The sequence below is a fragment of the Ictidomys tridecemlineatus genome, chromosome 4 (genome assembly GCF_052094955.1).
Source record: "Ictidomys tridecemlineatus isolate mIctTri1 chromosome 4, mIctTri1.hap1, whole genome shotgun sequence".
Taxonomy (NCBI): domain Eukaryota; kingdom Metazoa; phylum Chordata; class Mammalia; order Rodentia; family Sciuridae; genus Ictidomys; species Ictidomys tridecemlineatus.
Genome location: NC_135480.1, coordinates 106433247 through 106460904, shown reverse-complemented (window position 1 = coordinate 106460904; position 27658 = coordinate 106433247). Strand labels below are relative to the sequence as shown.

At 40.5% G+C, this 27658-nt stretch overlaps 1 protein-coding gene across 4 annotated transcripts; it reads left to right on the top strand.

Annotated features, from left to right (window-relative positions):
- The first annotated feature begins 6585 nt into the window (after nucleotides 1-6585).
- On the top strand, nucleotides 6586-26577 carry Znf202 (zinc finger protein 202). 4 transcript variants are annotated; one of them, XM_078047227.1, is made up of 7 exons: nucleotides 6586-6730; nucleotides 19582-20073; nucleotides 20738-20948; nucleotides 21577-21665; nucleotides 22582-22711; nucleotides 23262-23381; nucleotides 23929-26577. In XM_078047227.1, exons 2-7 carry the CDS (start codon nucleotides 19672-19674, stop codon nucleotides 24921-24923), a joined length of 1947 nt encoding a protein of 648 aa, XP_077903353.1. In that variant the 5' UTR covers nucleotides 6586-6730; nucleotides 19582-19671; the 3' UTR covers nucleotides 24924-26577. The 4 variants fall into 4 exon arrangements, with proteins under 4 accessions (XP_077903353.1, XP_077903355.1, XP_013215407.1 ...); XM_078047229.1 differs by lacking the exon at nucleotides 23262-23381 and having other exon boundaries at nucleotides 23929-24065; XM_013359953.4 differs by lacking the exon at nucleotides 6586-6730 and having other exon boundaries at nucleotides 19687-20069.
- Nucleotides 26578-27658: the final 1081 nt, after the last annotated feature.

Genomic DNA, 27658 nt, shown 5'->3' with positions numbered 1-27658 from the left:
ACAATCTGAGTTAATTGAAGACAATAAGTTATCCCCTACAAGACAAATCGGATATAATGCTGACTTCCACTACTAATACTGATCACAACTAAATAAAAAGGTACCTATAATATTACAGATATTGAAATTATAACCCATTACTCACACTTGTAAAAGTGGTGAAAGACTGGTGAAACTGGCCTGCTGTTTGTTTTAAACAAAAACTTGGAGAACATTGATGTGGCTGTGTCTCTGTAATATGCTGTTTTTAAGTCCTTTGGGTATAGATGGAGGAGAGGGATAGCAAGGTCAAATGGGGGTCCCATTCCCTGTTTTCCAAGGAATATCCATACTGCTTTCCATATTGGCTGCACCAATTTGCAGTCCCACCAGCAATGTATGAGTGTACCCCCCCATCCTCATCCACACTTCTTATTTGTCTTCATAATAGCTGCCATTCTGACTTGAGTGTGATGATATCTTAGAGTAGTTTTGATTTACATTTCTCTAATTGCTAGCAATGATAAATATTTTTCATATATTTGTTGATTGATTGCATATCCTCTTCTGAGAAGTGTCTGTTCAGGTCCTTGGCCCATTTATTGATAGGATTATTTGTGGGGTTTTTTTGGTGTTTAGCTTTTTGAGTTCTTGATAAATTGGTGCTCTATCTCATGTGTGAGGGGTAAAGATTTGCTCCCAAGATGTAGGCTCTCTATTCACCTCACAGATTGTTTCTTTTGCTGAGAAGAAGCTTTCTAGTTTGATTCGTCCCATTTATTGATTCTTGATTTTAATTCTTACACTATAGGAGTCTTATTAAGGAAGTTGGGGCCTAATCCCCCATGATGAAGATTAGGGCCTACTTTTTCTTCTATTAGATGTAGAGTCTTTGGTTTAATCTAGGTCCTTGATCCATTTTGAGATAAGTTTTGTGCATGGTGAGGGATACGGGTTTGATTTCATTTTGTTGCATATGGATTTCCAGTTTTCCCAGCACCATTTGTTGAAGAGGCTATCTTTTCTGCAATGCATGTTTTTGTCTAATAGAAGATAATTGTAATTTTGTGGGTTAGTCTCTGTGTCCTCTATTCCATATTATTGGTCTACCAGTCTGTTTTGCTGTCTATCATGCTGTTTTTGTTACTATTGCTTTATAATATAGTTTAAGTTTTCTGGTATAGTGGAACCAACCTAAATGCCCTTCAGTAGATGAATAGATTTTAAAAAGTGGCATATATACACAATGGAATATTACTCAGCAATAAAAGAAAATAAAATCATGGCATTTGCAGGTAAATGGATGGCGTTCAAGAAGATAATGCTAAGTGAAGTTAGACAACCCCAAAAAAACAAATGCCAAATGTTTTCTCTGATATAAAGTGACTGACTCATAGTGGAGTAGGAAGAGGGAGCATGGAAGGAACAGACAAGTATATATCTAGATATAATAGAGGATATATAATGGGATATTTAGAGATAGGGCAGAGGGGTGAGAGGGAAAAGGAGGGGGCAGGGGCTTCGCAAGGATGGTGGAATGTGATGGACATCATTATCCAAAGTCCATGTATGAAGACATGAATTGATGTGAACATACTTTATATACAACCAGAGATATGAAAAATTGTGCTCTATATGTGTAACAAGAATTGTAATGCATTCCACTATCATTTGTTTAAAAAAATCAATTAAATAAAGAACAGACTTTGGAGTTCAATGGGATATTTAAAATTTTGACACCCAGTAAATGTGTTATCATTAAACATATTATCTTAAAAAAAAAAAAACTTGAAGAACAAAATTAAGAAGTAAAATGTCCAAGTAAAAAGCATTCAATACTTTGATGCTTGCCTTGTTAGGCCAACCAGAACCCAGAGAATGACATGACCCCGTATAGGGGCCTGCAACTTCAGTGAGTCACCCAACCTCCTGATCAGGGGAACTGATGAGGACCCTAGAGAACAGGAAGTCAACCAGTAAACATTCTGCAAAAAAGAGGGTTATTAGAGGTCAATATTATTCTGAATGGAGAAAAACTGAAAGCATTTTCTCTAAAAACAGGAACAAGACAAGGATGCCCATTTTCACCACTCCTATTCAACATAGTTCTTGATACTCTAGCCAGAGCAATCAGGCAAAAGAATGAAATTAAAGAGATACAGATAGGAAAAGAAGAGCTCAAATTATGTGTTCGCCAATGACACATAATTTGGAAGACCCCAAAAAACTCCACCAGAAAACTTCTAGAGCTCATCAATGAATTCAGCAAAGTAGCAGGATACAAGATTAACACCTATAAATTGAATCGTTTTTCCTATCTTTCTATGATGAATCTGCTCAAACAAAATTAGGATAAATATCCTGTTCATGATAACCTGAAAAAAATTAAATACTTGAGAATTAATCTAACAAAATAGGTGAAAGACCTCTACAATTAAAACTAGAGAACCCTAAAGAAAGAAATTGAAGAAGACCTTAGGGGATGGAAAGATTTCCCATGTTTCTGGATAGGCAAAAATTAATATTGGTGATATTAAAATGGTGACTACCAAAAGCACAATACAAATTCAATGCAATTCCCATCAAAATTCCAATGATGTTCTTCACAGAACTACAAAAGGCAGTTTTGAAATTCATTTGGAAAAAATAAGAGATCCAGAATATCTAAAGCAATTCTTAATGAGAAAAGTGAAGTAGAAGGCATCACAATACCAGACCTTAAATTACACTATAGAGTTCTAGTATCTAACAGCATGATACTGGCACCAGAACAGGTATGAAGATGAGTAGAACAGAGTAGAAGACACAAAAACAAATCTATATAAATACATTTATCTGATACTAGACAAAGGTGCCAAAAGCAGTTTGGAGAAAGGATAGCCTTCTTAACAAATGGTGCTGCAAAAACTGGAAATCTAGTAAAATTAAATTTAACCCCCATCTCTCACCCTTCACAAAAGTCAACTGAAGGTAGATCAAAGACCTAGAAATTAGACCAGAACCCATGCAATTGCCAGAAGAAAATGTAGGCCCAACACACCAACATGTTGACTCAGGAAATTACTTCCTTAATAAGACTCCTTTAAAGCAAAGAAGTAAAATCAAAAATAAATGGGATGGCATCGAATTAAAAAGCTTCTGAGTAGCAAAGGAAACAATTAAGAGCATAAAAAGAGAGCCAACAGATTGGGAGAAAATCTTTGCCTCCTAATCTTCCAATAGAGCATTAATATCCAGGATATACAAAGAACTCAAAAAATTTAACACCATAAAAAACAAGTAACCCAATCAATTAATGGGCAAAGGAACTAAATAGACACTTCTTAAAAAAAGAAATACAGTCAACAAATATATGAATGACCAAGACCCTGCTCTGCACAAAATCTTTCTGTCCTGCTCCTCCTTTCCACCCCTAAAAAAAAACCCTTTGTGCCCCCAGGCTCTCCACCCCATAAAAGAGCTTTCTGACAAGTCCCCCTTTCTTCTCCCTGAGCTGGCTTTTCAAATAAAGTCAATTTTCTTATCTCAACACTTCATTTCTCATTTAATTGGCCAATCCCAGGGTGAGCAGAAGTCCTTAATTCTGTTAACACATGTGTGTACTTCCTTATAAAACCCAGTTTTAACAAAGAATCTGATAGACCAGTTTATCCAGAATTCCCATCTTTGATAGCAGATGACCCTCAATATCTAATCAGTTTTCTCTTCCTCTGCCATTTCCCAAGGAGGTCCAGACACTGACCTATCTTCAGCAAGAATTCTATCAGCTTAATTTAACCAGATTCTCCTCACCCCTGAAGTTTCCTCTCAGTAATTTTCCACTCACTTATTAGGTAGTAGCTAGCAGTGAGCAGTGAAATACATGGCAAGGTCACAAGCATTCTTTAAATTATGTTAGGGTCTTCTTTAAACTAGTTTCAAAGTGGATGAAAAAGCAAAGTGTGTTTGTTAATTTGGAGTAAATAAACAGAATGGAAAATAAGTCAAAATAAAAGGAATACTGGGACTAACTCTTGACAGGGTCCATTGATATTGATGTGAAGCTAGGAATTATGACTATAGGTATCTCCATTCGTCTGGGAGGGAAGATTCCTTTAGTAGCACATGAACAAAATAAGGTAACATCTGACCAGCTATTGACCCCGGTTCCCACGTTAACATGGGATTGACTTGTAGATGAAGCCCCCCTAAATAGAATAGCCACCATAACAGTTCCAGACAGGAACAACTAAGGTCCAGAAACTCTCACCACCTGAAGTGAAGGAGGAGTTGAATACCTGATTTCCAAAGAGTACAGAAGGTGGTCCCCATTTCTCATGGTAAACATCAAAGAGTAATAAATTTTGAGACAATGTTGCCTCCTTTGTCATTCTCTACTTGCACAGGACCCACTCTCTCCAGAGAGAGTGCTCTCCTAAAGCCTCACTTTGCTTTTACTTTATTTTCACCTCACTTTCACTTACAATAAAGTTCTATTGAATGGGTTTTTGTGTCTGACATTAAATTAAGAAACATAAGAATCAAGGTTTGGAGTTTCAGCTCCCTGCTTTCCTGTGACTCACCCCATCCTGATCCTATCACAAAATTCCCACTTGCCCATGCTGTATTCAGAGTTAAACCCATTCTCTTTATCCCTCTAAAAAAATCTGATTGCCATGGTCCCTATACCTTTTGTGATTGTCCTGACTAAAGTCTTCCTTGCAGTACTTTAACAAATACCACTCAATATTAGTTTTTACGATACTGAGGATTTAACCCAGACTCAAATATGCTAAAAAGTACTCTACCACTGCAATACACTATACCATCCTTTTAAATTTTTATTTTACAACAGGGCCTTGCAAAATTGCCAAGCCTAGCCTTGAACTTGTGATCCTCTTGCCTCAGGATCCTGAGTAGCTGGGATTACAAAATTTAAAACTTAACATGTTTTTAAAAAGAACATATCTATGTATTTTTATACACTTAACATTAATATTTTAAAATATTACATAAGATATATATAGAAAACATCTAGCACACAGTAGGCTTTCATAAATTGCATATTACTTTCTGTGCTGGCTAACTTTATAAATCAATTTAACCAGGCTAAGAGATGCCCATATAACTGGTAAAACATTATTTGTAAGTGTGTCTGATGGGGGTGTTTCTGAAAGAGATTAGAACTTGAATCAATAGATTGAATAAAGAAATCCATCTCACCAACACAGATGGCCCTTGTCCAATCCATTGAGGGCACAAATAGAACAAAAGAGCTGAGAAAGAACAAATTCACTTCTCTTCCTCCTCCTTTTCTTCTCTTCTTTGTTTCCTGTTTCAGTTTTGTTTTGTTTGTGTTTGTCTGTTGTTTGTTTTGTTTCCTATACTGGGGATTGAACTCAAGGGCATTCTTCCACTGAGCTTCATCCCCGGCCTTGTTTTCAAACTTTATTTTGAGACAGGTCTTACAAAGCTGTGGAGACTGGACTCAAACCTCAAACCTTCTGTGGCTATATAGCCTGAGTAGCTGGGTGTCTGTTATTGCATTCAGCTTACTCAGTCTCTCCTTGAGCTGGGACACCCATCTACTCCTGCCCTCAGACATCAGAGTGTTTCATCTTCAGATTCTTGGACTTTCTTTGGTACCTTGCCTCACATTCCATCCCTGTTCTGGGCCTTCAAACTGGAGCTGAATCACACCACCAGTGTCTCATTTTCTAGTTTACAGAGATGGTAGGATTTTAAGAGCCCAATAATTACATGAATCAATTCTTATAATAAATCTCCTTTTATATATCTATATATCCTATCATTGCTTCTCAGAGAACCCTAATACACTCTGCCTCCACCAAAAATGATTAATGTGTTTGGTTCGAAATGATACAGATTTCAGCAATGTGTCCCACGAAAATGAGCTGTGTAAGACACAGTTGGAAAGAGAAGGCCTTTGACATGACACACATGACACCGGGAGAAGTGATTTACAATGCAAAACAGATAAGAAGCAAAGACAGAATGGCAGGTATAGGCAGAAATGTCACCAATCCAGACACAATTGAACAAGTGGGATCAGGGAAACAGACAAACATTCACAGGAAAAGAGAAAATAACTATTCTGAGCATCGACTATGTTCCCAACAGTTCCTCTAAAACTTACTTACTCCTCAGAGGTACAGTATCATGATGCTCATTTTACAAGACGAACTCTAAATTTCAGAAAGGTAGATACATTTGCCTGAGGCCCTGCAGCTGATGATGAATGCAAGAGCCAGTATTCAAACCCAAAGCTGCTGTCTTTTCTGCCAGGCTTTAAAGGAGAAAGTAAAGAAAATATAAACACATCAATACAAATACATAGAAGTATAGGCACCCAGACCAAAAACAAGCATAAAAGGTCAAAAAAAGAAAGAGAAAAACCTGCAGAAGGTATGCATACGAAAAGAAGGCCCCGAGTGTTAATTTATTCGCTTCAGAGGGGCGGGGGCACGGAAGCCAAGATCCAGGAAAAACTTTTTCCCACTGTGTACTTTGGAGAGTACCCAGGTCCAATCTAGACCGGGCACACAGAGAGGACCAAACCTCCCACCGCCTAGAAAGGCTCCAGCGCGGCCAAGAGGCGGGGCGAAGAGCCTCTTCCGGTTCCGGGCGCAAAGGCCCCACGTGTTCCGACCAGCTAGGTTCCGCGCGGCTCGGATCCCGCGCCGCTGCTACGGCCGGGAGTGGGTGGAGGAGAAGCCGGGGCAGGGGAGGAGCCGCCGGAGCTGCCGGAGCCGTGAGTGCTGGGGGCTGGGCCCAGCCGCGCCGCGCCGCGTAGGGCAGAGCCGGGCAGGGCAGGGCCGGGCCGGGAAGAGGGGTGGGACCGAAGACCCCGCCCCTCAGAGCCTGGGGAAATCGCACTGTCCTGGGGACCAGGTGGCGGCGATGTCCAGGCGGGGTGGGCGCGTTGTATCCTCAGTGTCTCCTTAAGGCCAAAGCCAGGACCTTCGGAGACGTGGATGGCGCTCCAGGTTTCTTTCTCTTTCCAGCCACCGCCCTCTGCCTCCTGGGGCCTTCAGAAATGTATTCGGTCCCTCTTGCTTCCACGCCAACTGCCCTCCCTCCCCACCGGAACCAAGGGAGGAGTGGTCTGGGCCCCTAGATTTTCCGCTGCTTTTTCTTACCCCGCCTCTCAGATTGCTCAAGAATCCTCTTTCCGCAGGGCATCCTGCCCAAGAGAGCCCCATCTCCTTCCACCAACCCCTCCTCCAATATATGCAGATACGCTCGCCCATGATCTTATCACCTGTGATCATACTGCGCTTTAGAGCCCATCTGATCTGTGGTTTTTCAGCTGACGCTGTCACAGACCCTGAGCTTCTCTTCAGGCTAGTGGCTGTTGTCTCCTCTTGTAGGTTCTGTCCTTCCCTTAACAGCCAATTTGGGTATCTCTTCTCAGCACCAGTTACCTATTGCAGTAGTAATTTTAAACTTTAATTTGTACGCTGTTTTCTCAGAAAGGGATCATCCCCAATCCCTCTCTACCCAGCTCAGCATTGAATGTTCTTATCTCTTAGGCACTTTGATAACCCTCTCTTGGACTTTGTGCTGGCCTCCCCAAAAGGAAGCTCTTAGGCTTAGTCCTGCTTGAACCACCTTGGTCCAGGGTAGCAGTGCCACATCAAGGCTTTTGCTTAGAGAGTAGGCTTAGAGCTGCTGGTTTTTCTCCAGAGCAGCTACATTCAGAAGCCACATGGAATGCTAGTGGAGTCTCTCTTCTTCCAACTTCTCTTGCAAGCTACTGCATTGGCCTTGATCCAGAAAGCTCCTTTAGAAAGGTGGTGGGATAGGTAAGGGAGGTTTGTTGGTAAAACAAGTGTGAGACAGCAAAGTATTTAGGGTTTGTGGCCATTTGTCTTGGTTAGCTTTCTGCTATCACTGTCTACCATAAGTTAGTAAGCAGGATTGGAGGGAGGGTAGGAATATTTTCTCCTAGGACCAGACACCTAGGATGCATAATGTTTTCTCCCCTTCTCCTCCAGCTATCCCCATTTTGCACTCTCTATATATACTATCTTGCAGTAGATCATTATTTCAAGGGTAAGGCAAGGTTTACTATGATGTGAGGGATTTTTACACATTACAAACTCTACCGAAGAGGTAAGTTGTAGGCTTATAATGGTTTTATCTTCCCAGTTAATTTGACATAGACATAAAACATGAAACACCTCTACACTTCCTGTTTTGGCTGTCTTCTTACCAGCAAACCCTCCTTTAATTTGGCCAACACTGGAAAAGTTGGATCCATTCTGCATGTACCTCCAATTTACTTTTTTTGGGGGGGAGAGGATTGAACTCAGAGGCACTCAACCACTGAGCCACATCCGCAGTTCTATTTTGTATTTTATTTAGAGACAGGGTCTCACTGTTGCTTAGCACCTTGCTTTTGCTGAGGCTGGCTTTGAACTTGTGATCCTCTTATCTCAGCCTCCTGAGCCACTGGGATTACAGGTGTGTACCACCATGCCTGGCTTCTGATTTATTTCTTTTGCCTCAAATTTATCTTATTAATTTAAAGCAACTAAAAGGCTTCTTAAAAACAGATTGCTGAGGCCCACCCACTGAATTTCTGATAGTAGGTGTGTGCTGGGGTGTGAGATTTGCATTTCTATAACAGGGTCTCAAGTAATATGGCATTGGTGTGGATTCATCACTTTGAGAACCACTACCTTTGACAAACCTTTGTGATATAAATGTTGCTGAGATTTGAGATCCAGAAGACTTTTTTAGTACTTCTGTGCTGGAAGCTAGTAGTAGTCTGGTATTTTGGTGGGGAATTTCACCACTTGTATATGGGTTCTTTTTTTTTTTTTTTCTTTTTCTTTCAGTACTGGAGATTGAGCCCAGGGGGTACCATAACACCAGGCTACATCCTATCTTTTTGTTTTGAGACAGGATGTAGTTGCCCAGACTGGCCTCAGTGCAGTTGCTGTCACCTCCAGAGTCACTGGGATTACAGACCGTGCCATTGCACCAAGGGTCTGGACTCGTTTGTAAAATGAAGTGTACTTTAAAAAAAAAAAAAAAAAATGAATACTGCCGCAGTCTGGCTGGGCACAAAATCACAAGCCACTCACAGCCTTGTAGATTCAAACAGCAATTCTTTATTCCCGAACTCACACCGGCCCTCTACAAACACATTCTGGGGAAATCCAAGTTCTGCCGCATAATTCACGTCCTCTACCAGGCTTTGAATCCCAAATACTTTCTCAATCCCAGGAGAACTCGTGGGGAACTCAAGGATCGGGTGTGCCTGAGGCAGCAGGATATTCTCAGCAGGGTACACCTTAAACCTGGAACCGCCCTAAACCCAAGGAGCGGGATACTCCCTATTCCCAGCAGGATACACCTTAAACCTGGATCCGCCCTAATCCAGTAGGATCCTCCCTAAACCCGGATCCACCCTGGTCCTTGAGCAGGGTCACCTTTCTCAAACATACATGCAATGTCAAAGCAAATGTCCAAGGCAAGTCCATTTCCACGAGTCCTTCCTCTAAGCAACATGGGGTACACTAGCAAGGAAATTTCGATGCATCATACCTACTTGGCAATGGCTCTCAGCAGAATACTACATTATCTTTATGCCAAATTTAAGATGAAATATTGAGTTTTTTTCATAACTTTCATAGTTCTCTTGAAAGGAGATTCCTATTTTGATCATATATATATTAACACCCACATTCTAGGTTTTTGCTGTGAGTTTCAGTATTGCTAAAGTCCCTGCCATTTCTTAATTATCCCTAAATTCCTCAAGCTCAGAGCCTGTTCTTTTTTTACATGAAATAGTGTGGGACACACAGCCAACTGAGGCTCAGTAGATGTTTGTGAACTGAATGAACTCTATCCCCTACTCTCTTCCCTTTCACAAAGTTTGTCTCTACTAATATTTTACCACCAAGTAAAGCAGGATAGACTTGACTGATATGCCACCTGAAATTGGAATAAATACTAATGTCAGATTCCCACAGCTCTTCCTGTGAACTTTTTTTTTTACCAAGAAGCTCTGGCACCCAAATTTCTGAATTTTCATTGCTTCTATATCCAGATTAGTGGAAAATAAATAGAAAAAGCTTACTTAAATTCAGCTTTTTCTGAATTTATTTATTGGCCTCCTTTTCTACAGAATATTGACACAATGGTAGGCACTGGGAATACATCCTTGCTCTTAGAGTCAGGCTCACAGAGTAGAATACAATAATCTGTGTCCACACTAAAAATGACTTCTGTCTCCTTGGGTCATGACTTAGTTGGCAGTAAAACCTGGTTCTTCCGATTTCTCCAGTTCATCAGGCACTGCTCCCATCCTATATGTCTCCTCTATGTATCAGAAAGCCAGAAGGAAGTCACCTGGATGCAGCAGGGGGTGTCCTGGCCAGATGTGTTAATTGCAAAGGCAAAAATAGTAAATAACTTTTGAATTGACTTGTTCTCAGTTATCCATATCAACACCTCAGATCAGACTCTATTTGTGATATGTTATCCTATTATTCCCATTAAATGTTTCCTCTAAAAGTAGTTGACATTGACCATGTTTGTTGCAGGAATTGAACACATCTAGTTTAGCTCTGGCTGCCAAATAAGAGCTGCTGCCCTCATCAGGGTGGGTGTTAGGCTTAATGTCCCTTCTTTTTCCCTGAGGCTTCATGATTGACCTCAAGTTGGGGATGGTGGTGCACACTTGTAATCCTAGCTACTCCAGAGGCTGAAAAAGTAGGTTCAAAACTTTCAACTTAGTGAGACCCTGTCTCAAAGTAAGTCTTTGTTAAAAAAAATTGCTGGGGGTATAGCTAATTGGTAGAACATTTGACTAGTATGTAGCCCTGGGTTAAATCCCTAGTATCACCAAAAAAGAAAAAAGATTGACTGCTTTATTTAGGTTAGTAACTGATTCTGGGTTAACATCTCTTAAGGTTAAAAAGTCTAGCTTCACCAGGCATGGTGGCACACTACTGTAATCTCAGCCACTTGAGAGGCTGAGGCAAGAGGATCACTAGTTCAAAGCCCACCTCAGCAATTTAGCAAGGCCCTAAGAAACTTAGTGAGAGCCTGTCTCAAAATATAAAGTAAAAAGCCCTGGGGATATGGCTCAGTGTTCAAGCATCCCTGGGTTCAATCTGTGTTTGGTTCTAGTACTTCTCAATTATTGAATAAATATATATATTATATGTGTTATATTATTATATAACTCAATGAACAAGCCACATGTTCTTGTTCCTCTCAAAGCCCCTTCTTATAATCATCAAAAATCTGGACAGTTTCTCAAAGGCCAATCCAGTTCTCTGCCTTTAGGTAGAGAATCATCCGTATCTTCCAAATGAGTTGATGTGACTTGACTAAGATCTTTACAAAGTAGAACAGGAGGTAAAATGCAAGTCCTCTACCTTAGCAGGCAGAACTAGCTACTGTCTTTGTTGTAGTGGGGGTGGATAACTGAGAATTGATAAAATTTTTATCAATTTTATCTTGAGTCGGGGTCTTTCTAAGTTACCCAGACTGGTCTGGAACTTGAGATCCTCCTGCCTCCGCCTTCCAGGTACCTGGAATTATAGAATAGCACACACCATGTACCTGGCAAAAACTGTCTTAATATTGCTTCATAGGCCTGAGTATACAACCATAGAGAAACATTTTAATAGAAATACACTCAATTGTTAAAATTTTTATCTTACTTTTTCTTGTTTACCTTTAGCCTCAATGACATTTTATACCTTCCTTAAAACTTTACTGCTGACAACAGATCTCCAGAATTTCGGGTTAGAAGACATTTGTATCTTCCCACACTGACCTTCCTGTACCACCCTCTTTTTTGTCCTGTCCTGTCTTCCCCTTCTCTACACCTTATTCTGTTTCTTAAAACCTATTGTAATAAGCTTTGAGCCATTCATCCCCTTGCTATTACTTTTATGAAGGAAAAAAATTCAGTGACAAATAAATGTATATATATATATATATATTGATTTATTATTTTGGTATGGAGAATTGAACCCAGGACACTTAGCACTGAGCTGTATCCCCAGACCTTTTGATTTTTTATTTTGAGATAGAGTCTCCAAGTTGCTGAGGCTCACCTCAAACTTGTGATTTTCTTGCCTCAGCCTCCTGAGTTTCTGGGATTACAGGCATGCACCACCACACCTGACTGGCAAAAATATTTTAATGCAATAGAGTTTTGTGGGGCTAGGGATATAACTCAATGGTAAAGTGCTTGCTAGCAATACAAGATCCTCAGTTCAAACTTTAGCACCACAATAATATTAGTGATTTTTCCACGTGGTTTGATGGTTCAGCATGATACATTAGAAGGCCCAAAGTCAGGTAATCTGTTTCTTTTCATTCCTTTTGCCTTCCCAGTCAAGTTTTCATGGGACTTCTTGGGTATATTCATTGAATTTGCCTCAGATTGCTTCCTGCCACTTAAGGAAGGAGAGGAGACTTTGATGTTGGTAAATAGAAGAATTGCTGACACTGTTTTTCAGGAGGGGTACCTACTTTTAAGGTTCCATCACATCTGTTCAAAGGCTTTGATTTAATCTTAGATTATAGGACCTTCAAAGCAAGGACTGGTTTGTTTTTTCTTTGGTTTAATACTTTATTTGTGCTATGACAGTAAATCAAGATTTTCCCTGTGCACTCTTAATTTTTTTAGTAATCAAGAAATAAAGGATTGTTCACTTATTTATCATTTAAATTTTACCTTCTTATGAAAAGGATTTAAAAGAGCTTGAGGGAAAAAGAATAAAATATATGGAGCACCGACTGTATGCCAGATTCTATGCTAAAGAATTTCTGTGAGTTACTTCATTTACTCTTTAAAATAACTGTGCAAAGTATCACATGGCTAATAAAGCAAGGGTTGGAATTCAAACCTAGGACTCCAAAGTCCCTAACCATTACATGCAAAATCTGGATATAGGATAATTAAAATAAGAATAAAAGAATTTTTCCAATAGAGGGATCATATTTTATTCTGTTAATTTTATAGAACAAAACATTAGAGGAGAGCAGTTAACAGTTTTTGTTAGTGTTTTTCTATTCTGAAACAGTGAGGGGAGCTGTTCAAAGGTCTTAGCAAGCAGTAATATTCAGATTTCCAGATTATGGGCCTATAGTAGGGTTATCAGTATCTACTAAATATAATAATTCAAATCTAACCATCTCTTTTCTTCTGAAGATTAATTATTTGCCAATAAATATGCAGAGCACCATCTTTCCCATAGGTAGGAAAAAACTTTTGTCATTTAGTGTCCAGAAAAATCACTCCCTGCTAGTAGTATTGTATAGTAGAGAATTGAATATTCTTTCTTTGCCTGTGGTTTTCTGTGCCCATTTAGAGAATTGACTTAGAATATTCACTGGCATATGGCACCTTCAGAGAAGAAGAGGGGCTGAGTGGAGAATAGAGAAAAAGTCTTGTCTTCCCCCAATGTGTCTGGTGCATTCCAGGAACACACTAAAGAGACCAGGTCATGGGGCCTGCCCAGGATTTTAATGTGTCTGCAGACGTTGTTTTTAAAATCTTTGGGGACCAGATCTTTTACTTTTCCTGACCTGGCATCACACTTTTTCTGTAATATTCTGACGTCCACTTTTTATCTTAACTGTGGAACCATTCCAAGGACAGACACTGAAGAAAGGCAGTAGAATAAGAAGAGTAACAAATCTCAAGGCCAGGCTTTTATACTTTGTACTTAAGAAATAAATGATCATTCACTTGTTTTGTTTTTTTAAGATAGAGAGAGAGAATTTTAATATTTATTTTTTAGTTATCGGCAGACACAACATCTTTGTTTGTATGTGGTGTTGAGGATCGAACCCGAGCCGCACGCATGCCAGGCAAGCGCGCTACCGCTTGAGCCACATCCCCAGCCCAATTGTTCACTTGTTTATCATTTAAATTTTGCATTCTTATCAAAAGGATTTAAAAGAGCTTGAAGGAAAAAGAATAAAATATATTGAGCACCTACCCTATGCCAGATTCTATGCTGAAGAATTTCTGTGGATTACTTGATGAACTGTAGAATAAAAACACAGCTTCTGTGTTCTGACTCTGTTACTACTTGACATTTTCACAGCATATTGTAGTTCATAAAGCTCTCACAAATCTCAAATAATCCACTGAGTCAAGAGAGTGGTTATCTACAGAAGAGTCTCTTGTGTATATTGTTAGCTTGCAAAACCCTTAGAGTAGCCTCAGTAATTTAGGGATCCAGCTGGAAGGTACCTTCTTGGGTACGTATCCTAGTGCTCTGCACACCACCACCATGCCTCCTGTTCTTTCCCATCTCTTCTTGTCCCACCCCAGGATTCCTCACACCTTTCATTCCCACTGTTGCTGATCTGTTTTCCTTCATCTTTTTAGGCAACAAAAGTAAAAGCAAAGTGAGAGCAAAGCTGTTTGAGGAGGAACCTTTCTATCAGGACATACATTGTAGCATCCTTAGTATGGAATTTCTTGTACTTAGTGCTGCATAAGAACAATGACTGGCATTTTTATCATAACGGAGACTTTAATCTTAATGGAGATCCTTTTGTTAATCCAGAAGACCCTATGTATCAATTCTGTCTTCTCTCCCCATTGTGCAGAGATGGGAATGAGGTGGGGGTAGGGAGAAGTGTTGAAAAGCTTTGTCTGAATAAGTAATCAGTATGTAGTTGTATTACTTAATGTCTGATTTTATACTTATTAAAGTTGATTCAAATCCTCAAAGGAAAATGATTTTTTTCACATGTCCAGTTTGTGTAACTTATATTTGAATTATTCTCAGGGTGATCTGAAAATTCTTTATGATGAAATGGTTCCATCACTTGGGGAACCACTAAGAATGTTCTCTTGTATTCACAATGAAAAACAATAAATCTCTCCTTATGTTAATTTGTCCAGAACAGTTTGCTGGACAAATCAACAAATAAGGATTAATATGATATGTTACCTGTCCTTCCAGAGACAAACTTAGAAAAAATAAGTGTTCTCTGCTTTCATCAGGTACAAAGTAAGTACCACTTCTGAGTATCAGCAGAGCACAGCATATCCCTGTCCTCAGAGCTTACAGTCCAGTGAATCCAACAGTAATAGCTAGAGGAACAATTTCTCCCAACAGATGATGTGCTGTGGGGGGCGGGCACATATTCCTATGGCTGCATAATCTAAAGGACCAGGGAAGACATTCTGGGAGCTGTGAGATCTGAAGGATGAATAAAGTTAAGCTAGAGAAGGAAACACAAAGAGTATTTCAGATAATATGCAACATCAGAAAAGCCTAGTGAGGAACTAGAAAAGGGGGACATAGAACCATAATTTGAGCAATGACATTCAATGGGAGAGGCAGTCATGGGAGAAAAGAGGTAGTCAGAGACCAGGTCATGAAGAGGCTCTGAGTATCAAATTTTAAAGAGTTTAAAATGTCATCCTAAAGACAACATGAGTCCACTGGCAGATTTTGTGTGTGAGAAAGTTCACTCAGATCTTTGCATAATATTGCAAGTACAGGTAGTGTACTCATTATTAAAACTCCTTTGCCTACCTGTCCATGTCTCCTCTTTTCTCCATCTCAAAAACTAAAGAATAAATGTATAGATTCCAGAAATAGAGGAGTAAAAGCTGACTCTTTCGAGGCCCAAGTATATTTCAAACCAAGATAAGGTTTCTAGGGTTGGGGGTTCCATACTTGTGCTACAACAAAGATATGACTTGAGGTAATAGTGGAGCATGTGGAGATTATGAATTGAGCAGCCTGCCAATCTGGGGCCTCAAAGAGTCACCCCTTCACTGAAAATCGGCCTACTATACAGAGAAAGTACAAGGGATGGGCTTTTCATAGCCTTGGGTGGGACAAAATTTACTTGAGGGCAGGGAGGACCAAAACATATCCTAAAAATGTGATTCAAAAACATGGAAACATCCAAAATCACTGAAATGTTAGCATTTGGGTAAAAGCAAATGAAGTTCCATTAAAAAGGCTTGCTTTTACAACTTAAGGCCCAGGATTCCCAAAGAAATAGTCTCACAAAAGATGGGCATAAAATTTAAAAACTATAAACCACCATGATGTATAGAGATAGCCTAATTAATTCAAGAAGATCTAGGAATTATGGAACTATCTAAAATAGACTGGAAATATGTTGTAAATGATGGAGGATAATAAAAAAGTAAACGCATAAATGAAAAGGTTTGATGAAGAATAAAAATGAATAATATTGTCATTGGCCATAAACTAATTTGAAGTTCAACAACAGGTGAGACAGCTATAAAAGCTCACTGGATAACTAAAAGGTCACTCAGGAAGTTGTCGTACAACACAGAAAGATTGAGAAACAATGGATACCTCAGACTGCTTGTGGAGTCTGGGCTGGAGGAGGACAGGACCAAGAACACCAGTCCTGAAATTTGTTCTAAATCATCCATTCAGAATATAAGTGCTTGTTATATGCCAGGGCTGATTCGGGTCAGGATATGATAATTTTTTTAAAAGGTCCTGGTAATGCATTCTTGTGTATTGTAGTGGCTCTACCAGAGAAATGGCAATGGAGATGAAGACATAGATGAATATGTAAGACATTTTTTTAGAAGTTAGAATTAATAGTACTAGTAAGAAAAAGAAAGAAAAGAAAAAATGTAGTCGTACATGAAAGAAAAATTTTTTTTTCTATTAAAGAAGGGAGGAAAAAAAACCCTCAGGGTAGAGGTTCCTTGTTTTAAATACATTCATTGTGTATTTTTATTGATATTAGTGACTTGAAGGAGTTTCACAAGAAAAATGAACAATGTCTATGTAATATGACATACCCTGTGGTAAAAATATGCTCAGGTTACTCTGGAAGCACTTAGGTAATATCTAACCAAGGGTAGGGGAAGTGGGATCAAAGAAAATAGCTCAAGAAAATACAAAGTCTGAGTTACATCTTGAAATGTAAGTGAAATTTAACCAAAGGTACAGTCAGAAGGAGGAGCATGTCCAAAAGCTAGAGTGGGACACTTGTGTATTTTGCATGCAAACTGGGTACATGTGCACACACATGTAAGGATTGGCAAAGAGAGCAGATGGAACAAGATGAAGGTCAACCTGATACATAATACATAGAAGTTTGTTCACTTCCAATACAGGAAAGAAGGATCTTACATAGGGGAGAGACATGACCAGATTTACCATGAAAATTTATTTTGGTGATACAATGGATGGTAACTTAAAGGTCACAACTCTAGAGATAGGTGGCTCATATATGGAGACAGTTGCAGTAATCCAAATGAGAATTGATGAGAACCTAAACTAAATCATAGGAATGAAGAGAGAACCTATTAAGAATAGCAACACACCTTGCAGTATTGAGGGAATGGAGAGCACTCCATGCAGAAGGAACGGCCTTCAAAAGACAGGGAGGCCTGAGAAGACAGGCTGTTGGTGGAGATCAGCAGTGTATCCATTAACAGCTGAGCGGTACAGAAAATAGGGTAGGAGATGCAGCTTGAAAAATGAATTGGGGCCTAGCACAGTGGTGTCTGCCTATAACCCCAGGACTTGGAAGACTGAGGCAGGAGAATTGCAAGTTCAAGCCCACTCTCAGCAACTTAGCAAGAGCCTGTCTCCAAATGAAAAACAAAAAGGACTGGGATGTAGCTCAGTGGTAGAGTGCCCCTACGTTCAATCCCCGGTATGGCAAAAAGAAAACAGATTGGAACTGAATGTGAAATGCTTTGCTTGCCATTACCAGGATTTGGAATTGATTTTACTAACATTAAAATGATATTGGTTTTAGTTGAGCACAGTGGCACACGCCTGTAGTCTTACCTGCTCGGGAGGCTGAGACAGGAGAATCTAGAGTTCAAAGCCAACCTGGGGCAACTTAGCAAGGCCCTAAGCAACTCATTTAGACCCTGTCTCTAAATAAAATACAAAATAGGTCTGGGGATGTGGCTCAGTGGTTGAGTGGTTCTGAGTTCAATCTCCAGGACCAAAAAAAAAAAAAAAAAAAGAAGGTACTGTTTTTAAATACTGAGATATGTACTTGGAACTATAATTTAGAAAAATAATAGTTAACACTGCAGTGCCATTACTCTTCTAAACACTTAGATTTAATCCTCATAGGAACACTATTATATTGCTATCATTATTATCTCCATTCTTTATATAAGGAAATCAAAATCAATATAAGAATAAATCTACCCATAGTCTCACTGTGGTCTCATATCTAGTAAACATTAAGAGCCTTGATTCAGACCTGAGCAGTCTGACTTAGGATTCTCACACTTAATCTTACACACCTTTCTCACTGTTTGCAGCCAGAGTTCACATTAGAACAGCAAGTAGCATTTCTAAAGATACAGTTGTCTAGACTACCTGTATCACAATGTCCAAAAGAATGATGCATGCAGAGAGTTCTGTTGTACTTTATTCCCAGTTGACTACTACAAGGATCCCAGTTAGGAAGCTATAGTAGGAGTCCAGGTGAGAAATTATGAAGGGCTCCAACTAAAGCAGCCAGCAGGAAGGAAGACGAGGAAGAATTTATAGTCTTAAGAGGTAGAATGGGCTTAATGAACTGTAAGCAATGGGGAATAATTCAAAGTTAAATCCAAGAATTATAGAATTGAGTGTCCCCTTAACAAGTGATGATAACAACCAAGTCAAAAAGAAGGTTGTTTTTTAGAGTAAGTAATAAATTTGGTGTTGAACACTTGAGTTTGGAAGTCTGTGGGTCATCCAATTAAACATATTGTCTTTTAGAGTGCCTGTGTGCCAACCACTATTGCTTTCCTCAGTATTGTCCATATAAGTCTCTTCCTTGGATCTCTGAGGATTCCCATGTCACAGAAATTAATACTGTGTATAAGCCCAGAATACACCTCCATAAAGCCTTCACCATCTCTGTCAGTCCTGTTGACATGTCTTTTTCTCACAATACACATGCTAACACATGTAAATATCTTGTGTGCATATAAAATGCTATGAATGTACTGTGGTCAGTACCAAATTTGTTTGGGGTTTGGGTTTGTGTGTGTGTGTGTGTGGTTCTGGAGATTAAGCCCCAAGTGTTCTACCAGTGAGCTACATCTTCAGCTCTTTTATTTTTTATTTTGAGACAGGATCTTTTTAAGGCTGGCCTTGAACTTGCAATCCTCCTGCCTCTTCCTTCTGAGTTGCTGGGATTTCAGGCATGCACCACCACACCCAGAAGTACCACTTGATTAACAGGTTATGAGATCCCTTTCTCTAGCCATTTTAGTACTACAGGGAGTTAGTACTACATGGCTATAGTCTGTGCAAGAGATGATGAGGGCCATATTTAAAGCAGCCGCAAGAAGGAAGTAGAGGAAACAGATTTAGAAATTAAGAGGTAGAATTGGTAGTAGTCATGACAGAAATGTAATGTTTCCCTATAGAAAAGGAACCTCACTTAGGAAATAGAGTGGAGGGCCATGCCTTTCAGTCATGGATTTTTCTATCCCAACTAGATCTCAATGCAACATATGATGGTGGAGGTAGAGGTTGGAGAAAGGGGGATTTATTATTTGAGGAAGTATTACAATTAAAGTTAGAACTGTTATCCTAGTGCATAATCTCAGTTAAGCTGTTCTTTACATCTCTACTCCAGGTCCCTTGGGAGAAACTTGAAGTGTCCAGGCTGATAACGGGGATTTTTCCTGTGAGCTCTAAATGGTGTGAGATCATCCCAGAGCCAGAAATGGCTACAGTCTTGGAACTAGAGGACCAGGATCTTTGGGAAGAAGAGGGAATTCTGATGGTCAAACTGGAGGATGATTCCATCTGCAGGCCAGAGTCTGTCTTACAGAGGGATGACCCTGTGCTGGAAACCTCTCATCAGAACTTCCGATGTTTTCGCTACCAAGAAGCTGCAAGCCCTCGAGAAGCTCTCATCAGACTCCGAGAACTTTGTCATCAGTGGCTGAGGCCAGAAAGAAGGACAAAGGAGCAGATCCTAGAGCTGCTTGTGCTAGAGCAATTCCTCACCGTCCTGCCAGGGGAACTACAGAGCTGGGTGCGGGGCCAGCGGCCAGAAAGTGGCGAGGAGGCAGTGACACTGGTGGAGGGTTTGCAGAAACAACCCAGGAGACCAAGGCGGTGGGTGAGGAGGGGGAGTCCTGATCTGTGTGATGTGGAGGGGGACTGTCTACTGGAAAGCTGGATTTGCGGGGAGGGCTCACAGGGCCCCCATAAGTTATCCTTTAAATTTAATCAGTTCTGCTTTTGGGTTGCTCCTGGATCCATGAGCCCCACAGGGCAGGGGTATGTGTGTGTATGAGTGTGACCTTCTGAGTTTTGAAACATCTGCCTAGGGATTATCTGAGGAGTCATAGTTTTGGTTTTCTTTCTTTGGATGTTAATCGTGAGTTTCCTGGGGAGGAGGATTTTTTTTTTTTTTTTACTTCCTCAAAGGTTCTCGACCCTCAGTCTCAGACCCCATTTCCAGGATGGTAAGCTGGGGAGGCAGACAGCAAGGACAGCTGCATTTGGGATAGGTGAAGGTAGGCAGGATGGGAACATCAGAGCCCTGGGTATTGGGAGCAAGGGTTGAGGGAAGTGAGAAAGTGGTACAGTACCTGAGTGTCCCCTACCTTGTCCTGGTGAGATAACCTTCAGCTCTTCTCACATCCTAGTGGAATTGGAGTTTTGCCTCTTCGTCTGGGCCCCTCTGAGAGTTTTTCTCCAGGCAGCTTCTAATAAGCCCTGGTGACAACCAGGAATTTCCCCTTGACTCCATGGTGACTGGAGGTTGGAATTATTCCCAGGTGACTGTCCATGTTCATGGCCAGGAAGTCCTGTCAGAGGAGACAGTGCACTTAGGGGCAGACCCTGAGTCATCTTGTGAGCTACAGGATGCGGCACAGACCTCAAGCCCTGAGCAATTCCATGAGGAAGCCACCCGGAACCCAGATCTGGGGATGCCAGAAGAGCGGAGCCTGCATCATGAAGAGGAGTTCCAGCCCCTGCAGGAGAGCGGTGGGAAACCTGGCAGGAAGGGAGGATTGTGACAGAATGCAGGGAGGGGGGATTTCTTCTGCATCAAGGAGGCTGGGTAGATTGTAATGGAAAGAAACCGCAAAATCCTGGATGTTGAGAGGAGATGGAACCAGCTAAAATTCCCCCAAAATGGGGCCAGGTTTAAATAGCAATATTCTTGTTTGCCCTCTTGGCATTCTGGTTTTTGTTGTTGTTTTTGTTTTTGTTTTTGTTTTGCAATAGTGGGAATTGAACCCAACGGTGCTTTAATTACCACTGAGCTACATTCCCAGCCCTTTTTAATTTTTATTGTGAGACAGGGTCTCATTAAATTGTTTAGGGCCTCACTAAGTTTCTTAGAGCCTCACTAAATTGCTAAGGCTGACCTCAAATTTGCAAATCTCCTGCCTCAGCCTCCTGAGTCCCTGGTATTGTAGGCCTGTGTCACCACACCCCCTTAATTGTCTTAAAGGTAGTTTTGGAATGCCTTTTCTCCTCTCAGGCCAGTTTCTTGATAACTAGGAAGTTAAAGCTACCTGACAACCAAAGATGACGGGATATGTCCAGCTCTTTGCCAGTTTGGGGGGTACCCTACATGTTGCTTATCTCTGCCTTGTTTTCCTCATAGAGGTTCCAGTGTACCAGGACTCAGACCTTCCTGCAGAGAGGAATTCTGGAGACCCAGAGATGGTTGCCCTTCTTACTGCTCTGTCACAGGTGTGCCCTAATTCCTCTGCATGACAGAGAACTTGTTTCAATACCTGTTGGATGTTAGTCATATGCTAGACCAATCAGGTAGGATGCAAACTTACACTCTCCCTTGGCAATTTAAGTTCTCAATTCTGCAGGTATATGGAAGGAGGAAGAAAATAGATTCTAATAGTCTCTATTGTATCTGCAGGCTGCTTTATTTGCCATTGACTAGAAGGGTTTAAAAAAAGGGGGGGTGCTATTTTGGGATTATCTTGTGACACTCCTACATAGTATTATTTGTTTTCCTGTTTAGTTTTGAAGTTGTTAAATTAAAGGGTTTTAGTTTTTGTTTTTAGGAGTAACTTTGCTAGTCTTCTGTAAGAAGGTCTCTACTGCTGTGCTTCTCATGTTAGGAGCCTGAAACCATGTGACTAAAGAAAAAAAGAGTGGAATTCATCCATGGTTTTGGATTGTAATCTAGCTGAGGAAAAATGTCTTATTTATGCTGCAGACTGTGAACCTGATAAGAGATTAGATAGGGTAGGTTAAGGAAAGCTTCCTAGAGAAGGTAAATTTTTATAGAAATGAAGGTAGCATTTAAACATCAAATAGGGAATTGAATGATGACTTTTAAGAGCTTGGGTTTTAAATAATATCCTTCAGCAGAAGAAAATAAGCCAGTCCTGAAGGAATGCAATGGGGTTTGAGGGGCAGGAATAGGGTCAGTGGTTCCCAAAACTAAAAAGTTGGGAAATGGCACCAATAGGGGACACAGCTTCCTGAGAAGAAGCCTTATGACCCATTAGAATTTTTTTCATCTTCTAGATGGATCCTGCCTATGCATACGATTTTCATCCCAGAACAAAATACTATAGTATCCTTATCCTCATTTTATGGAAAGAGGTATGAGAATTCTGATTGGACTCTCATGTTGTTTCAGGGCCTGGTAACCTTCAAGGATGTGGCTATATGCTTTTCCCAAGACCAGTGGAGTGATCTGGATCCAACACAGAAAGAATTCTATGGAGAATATGTCCTGGAAGAAGACTGTGGAATTGTGGTCTCTCTGTGTAAGGAATTTCATGTTTTCCTGGAGCATTCTAAGTACAGAGATCTTTTTCCTGTTGGAAATTTGGGGGATCCTAGGCCTTAGATTATATGCACTGAACTTCTTATGCTTACCCCACCAATGAAATAAATGGATTACTTAGTGGAAGAAGATATTCTTCCAAGTTAAAGGGAAAAGAGAAAATGTTTAAAAAAAAATGGCTGGAAACCTCTAACAATAAAATAAAGCTATAGTGTTATAGCTTTAGTATAGAAATATTTGTGGTAAGCATATGAGTTTAGAAACAAGCAAAAGAGATGGAGATGATGTGCTTTCCTGAATATGGGAAAAGGATATAAATTTTACCTCAGTGTAATTATTGAGTTGCAGGCAGAAGGCCCAAGAAAGGCAAGAGATAGGCAATTCTTGGTTAGAGGTACTCCAAAAAGACCAAAGATTTGACCAACTGAGCTGTGTATTCACTATACAACCTACCAACCAGAAAAGATCTGCTCTTAACACAAGGAAGTGTTGAACCAGTCGTGATGTCCTGTTCTCCCTTTCTTGAGCAGCATTTCCAATCCCCAGACTAGATGCTATCTCCCAGGTTAGAGAAGAAGAGCCTCAGGTCCCAGATATCCATGAGCCTCAAGAGCCTGAAGAGCCAGAAATCCTGAGTTTTACCTACACAGGTGAGGAATGACAGAAGGGGTCTTACCACCCTGAGTGGGCAGTTCCTCTAGTCAGTGCTTCTCTCTCCTCTAGGGCCCTGTCATTGGTTCTTTTGACATGTCAGCCATTACTGCCATCTCCCTCTGAAAGCCAGACTCTTCTGTCATTTTCCTCTTCTTCGCCCCTCTCATCATTTGTTTGAGGGATAGATGATACAAAATGGTGAAAGAAAAATAAAACAACTAAACTCCTACAATTGCAGCTATACCATTTTCTGTACAATTCACTTAAACCCTTAATTCCAATCTCCACATTTATAAAATGAGGATAATAATACTTGGCTATGCTAAGGCTTCTTGATGTTATAACATATAGGAAAGTGCCTGACCATGACAGGCATTCACTGGATTGATTATTTCCTTCTTTCCCAACCTCTACACATATGAAACACATGTTTCTCTCAATATGGTCTTGCCCTCCCAAAGCCCTTTTTAAAACTACCCCTCATTGTGTAGAAAGCATTGTTAGAGTTATAATGTCTCCTTTTTCTTCTCATCCCTTCTACAGGAGATAGGAGTGAAGATGAGGAAGAGGGTATTGAGCAAGAAGATCAGAGTTTAGAGGATATACACAGGTCTGTTTTGGGAGATCCAGAAATTCATCAGACACCAGATTGGGAAATAGTCTTTGAAGATTATCCAGGTAGACTTAATGAAAGAAGATTTGGTACAAATATTTCTCAAGCTAATAGTTTTGTGAATCCTCGGGAAACCGTTCCTGTCCACTCCCTGTTAGGGAGGCACCATCACTGTTCTGTATGTGGGAAAAACTTCACATGTAACTCCCACCTTATTAGGCACCTGAGAACTCACACAGGAGAGAAACCATATAAATGTATGGAATGTGGAAAAAGTTACACACGGAGCTCACATCTTGCCAGGCACCAAAAGGTTCACAAGATGAACACTTCTTACAAATATCCCCTAAACCGAAAAAATGTAGATGGGACTGCATCTCTGATCCAGGCTGAAAGAACTCCACCCGTGGAGAAACCCTACAGATGTGATGACTGTGGAAAGCATTTCCGCTGGACTTCAGACCTTGTCAGGCATCAAAGGACACATACAGGAGAAAAGCCATTCTTCTGTACTATTTGTGGCAAAAGCTTTAGCCAGAAATCTGTGCTAACAACACACCAAAGAATCCACCTAGGGGGCAAACCCTACTTGTGTGGGGAGTGTGGAGAGGACTTCGGTGACCACAGGCGGTATCTAGCACACCGGAAGACACATGCAGCTGAGGAGCTCTACCACTGCAGTGAGTGTGGGCGCTGCTTCAACCATAGTGCAGCATTTGCCAAGCACCTGAGGGGACATGCCTCAGTGAGGCCCTGTCGGTGCAACGAATGTGGGAAAAGCTTCAGTCGGAGGGACCACCTCGTCAGGCATCAGCGAACACACACAGGAGAGAAACCATTTACCTGCCCTACCTGTGGGAAAAGCTTCAGCAGAGGATATCACTTAATCAGGCATCAGAGGACCCACTCAGAAAAGACCTCCTAGCTTGGTGCCCATGTGAGATCCGTACTTAGTTCTCACCCAGGATGAGATGGGAGAAGCTCTCTGGTCAGCCTGGGGGGACCTTTTCTAAACTCTTCCTAACCCACCCAGACCATAAATAGCCTCTTCCCACCACCAAATAAAAGTTCCAGGAAAAACCACTTAATCTTCTGTATCTTGAGGAGATATTTTATCCAAAGTACAGCCTGAATTGAGGCTTTTCCACTGGAAGGCTTCTGCCTCTATCTCAAGGGTATGAAGTAGGAGAGTTAGAAGATTTAAGAGGTTATTACATTTTCTGGAAAACAGACTGTTACATATCCTCAAGACTACTTACCAGCCTCAAGTTTAAAATAGCCAAGGACAACCCCTTCAGTTTGGTAAGGGACCAGCCTAAAGGGTACTGTCCTTACTGGGCTCAAATCTTAAAGCACACAGCACTGAACTCAAGACCAATTTTGTCCTGGTAGCTTTGCCACACACAGGATAACTACAGATCCTTCACTGTCTGACTCACTTCTTCACCATGTACCTTCTTTGATGCTGGGGAGAAATGGGAGAAGTGTTAGAGGGCAGAAACCTCAAGGCTGCTTCATTTGGATCTTGGCAAGCTGCTCCTTTCCCCATTGTCAAAATGATACTGGTGCCAGAAATTAGAAAGGAAGGTCTCGTCACAAGTCTCTTCCTTGTCTTTTTTGTTATTTGTTTTGTTTTTGTTCCCTGTCTAAATGCTCATGCCTCTGGCCTTCCCACTCTCCAACCAGTCTAATCTCTTGGTTGTATGCCTGGCACTTCTACAAGTGAGATGTAGCACTGTAGTGCTGAGGGATTCAGTAAAGCATAATTAAATCTTAATGAAATCATTTACGTTCCCACATATGTAGAAGCTCACCCTTTCCCTCTCTCCTTTGCTTGGGTTGTGAGGCGATTTGAACAGTATCCATTTACAAAGGCACTTTTAACAATTACAGAACCATGATTGACTGGGTCACTTCATTTACATGAAGAAAATTAGAGAGGATCTAAGATTAAACTATGGAAAAATAGGAAAAAATGTTGCTGCAGGCCAAGACCATCAGTAATATTTTCCTGACACACAGTCCCAATCATCCCTGCCTCAGTTCCTAATGTCAGGGGAAATTATGAAACCCAGCACTTGGGACCCTGAGGAATTAACTAGGAGTAAATGGCTTTCATGTTTCTGTGTTTGCTTTTCCTTATGTGATTTTATTTTCATGTAATTAAGAACTAAATAGTAAAAAAAAAAAAAAGAACTAAATATATCTCCTGGTAGTCCAAGGTCTCTATCTATTCAAAGCTCCATGGAGATGAGCCGAATAATTATGAACCTCACCTGCTCGGATCCTGGGAGTGTCAAAGACTGGAGAGAGATCCTCCATAAATGGTGCGCAGGGTATGAGATTAAAGCATGGAGGGGAGACAGTCTTCTGTGCCTGATTTCTTCTGCTTCTATCACAATCCATTGTATGCTGGTATAGACCAGAGGAATACAGTGGGTTGAGTGGACCCGCCCTTAACAGCCCAACAAAGAAATTTTTTAGCCATTAATAATATTGGACTGGTTTGGTTTTAATACCAGTTCTACAATTGTCCTAGAAATATGCACAAATGAAATAAAATAACACTGGCAGTCAAATTTCCTGGTTTCTGGCACCTTCTCTTTTGCCTACTCCCTTTCCAGAGCTTTGGGGTCCTGAGGCTCCTGGAGGTCATTCCTACTTACAGATAGATTTAGGAGTACAACATAGTTTTCCATGTTGATAGTGAAGGCTTTGAATAGTTAGCAGAGCTACAGGTGGAACATAAACAAAAGATTAAGATGGAGCATAAACAGGATAAGATTAGAGTCTGAAGTTTGCAGAAGAGAATCTAATATGCAGGCATTTCTCATCCACCCATCTAAGGTCTGAGCACAGTTTGTCTTGGGAGAAATGTCAGTCTCGGAAGGTAATTTCTCCTACCACTTATGGAAGTTGATGAGATACTAAAGGTGACAGAAAAAAAAAATTTGACTTTTCTTCTGTTTATCTGTGCAATTAAATAAATGAAAGTCAAGAGACTTTATAAGAGTATGCATAAGGAAAATTTTGAGAAATTGGTCCAATTTGTTGGAACATGAATACTTCTATTACTGAACCTCTGATCCCTTTTGTAAATTACTGTATTTTTTGTGGTTCCTGGGAGAGTGTGCTGTGTCCCAAATTGGAACACAAAACACCACTTTGCAGCAGCAGGGTTAGTGAAGGAACCTAGAAGGAAGGAAAAGCAGTCAGCTGACCATGGGGAGGTGAGGCCAGAACCCCCTAGAACTTGGTTAATGGTGGAATCCTAATATCTTCGAATACCACACCCAATAAACATTTTTAAGGCAGTGGTTATATTATTTGGAGGAAGCTATAAAGTATCCCAATAAATTAGTCAACAGAATATCTGGGTCAATTGGAATGGAGAAAATGATGTACTAATAAAAGTACAAAATTAAGAGTTCTAAGGAAATTGTACATTATAAAGTAATTTTAAGAGTATCCAAAAATCATTCAACCTCATCCAAAGAGAAATGTTAAGAGATGAAAATAAAATGTTTTTTAAATTTTATACTCCAAAGTAGAGTCTGGTGAATTCAGATGAACTTTACTGAGAATTTTGCAGATGGGATTGGCATCGAGAGTATTCAAACCAAAGCCCACTGGGGGGGAAAAAATGTGCTGCCTTTTCCA

What these genes read in the sequence shown, in the direction of transcription:
- Znf202 (XM_078047227.1), top strand. Translation starts at nt 19,672, where the DNA reads ATGGCTACAGTCTTGGAACTAGAGGACCAGGATCTTTGGGAAGAAGAG. An exon ending in CCAGGAGACCAAGGCGGTGG is followed by an intron (nt 20,074 to 20,737) that starts GTGAGGAGGGGG and finishes AATTATTCCCAG; the next exon opens with GTGACTGTCCATGTTCATGG. An exon ending in TGGAATTGTGGTCTCTCTGT is followed by an intron (nt 22,712 to 23,261) that starts GTAAGGAATTTC and finishes TTTCTTGAGCAG; the next exon opens with CATTTCCAATCCCCAGACTA.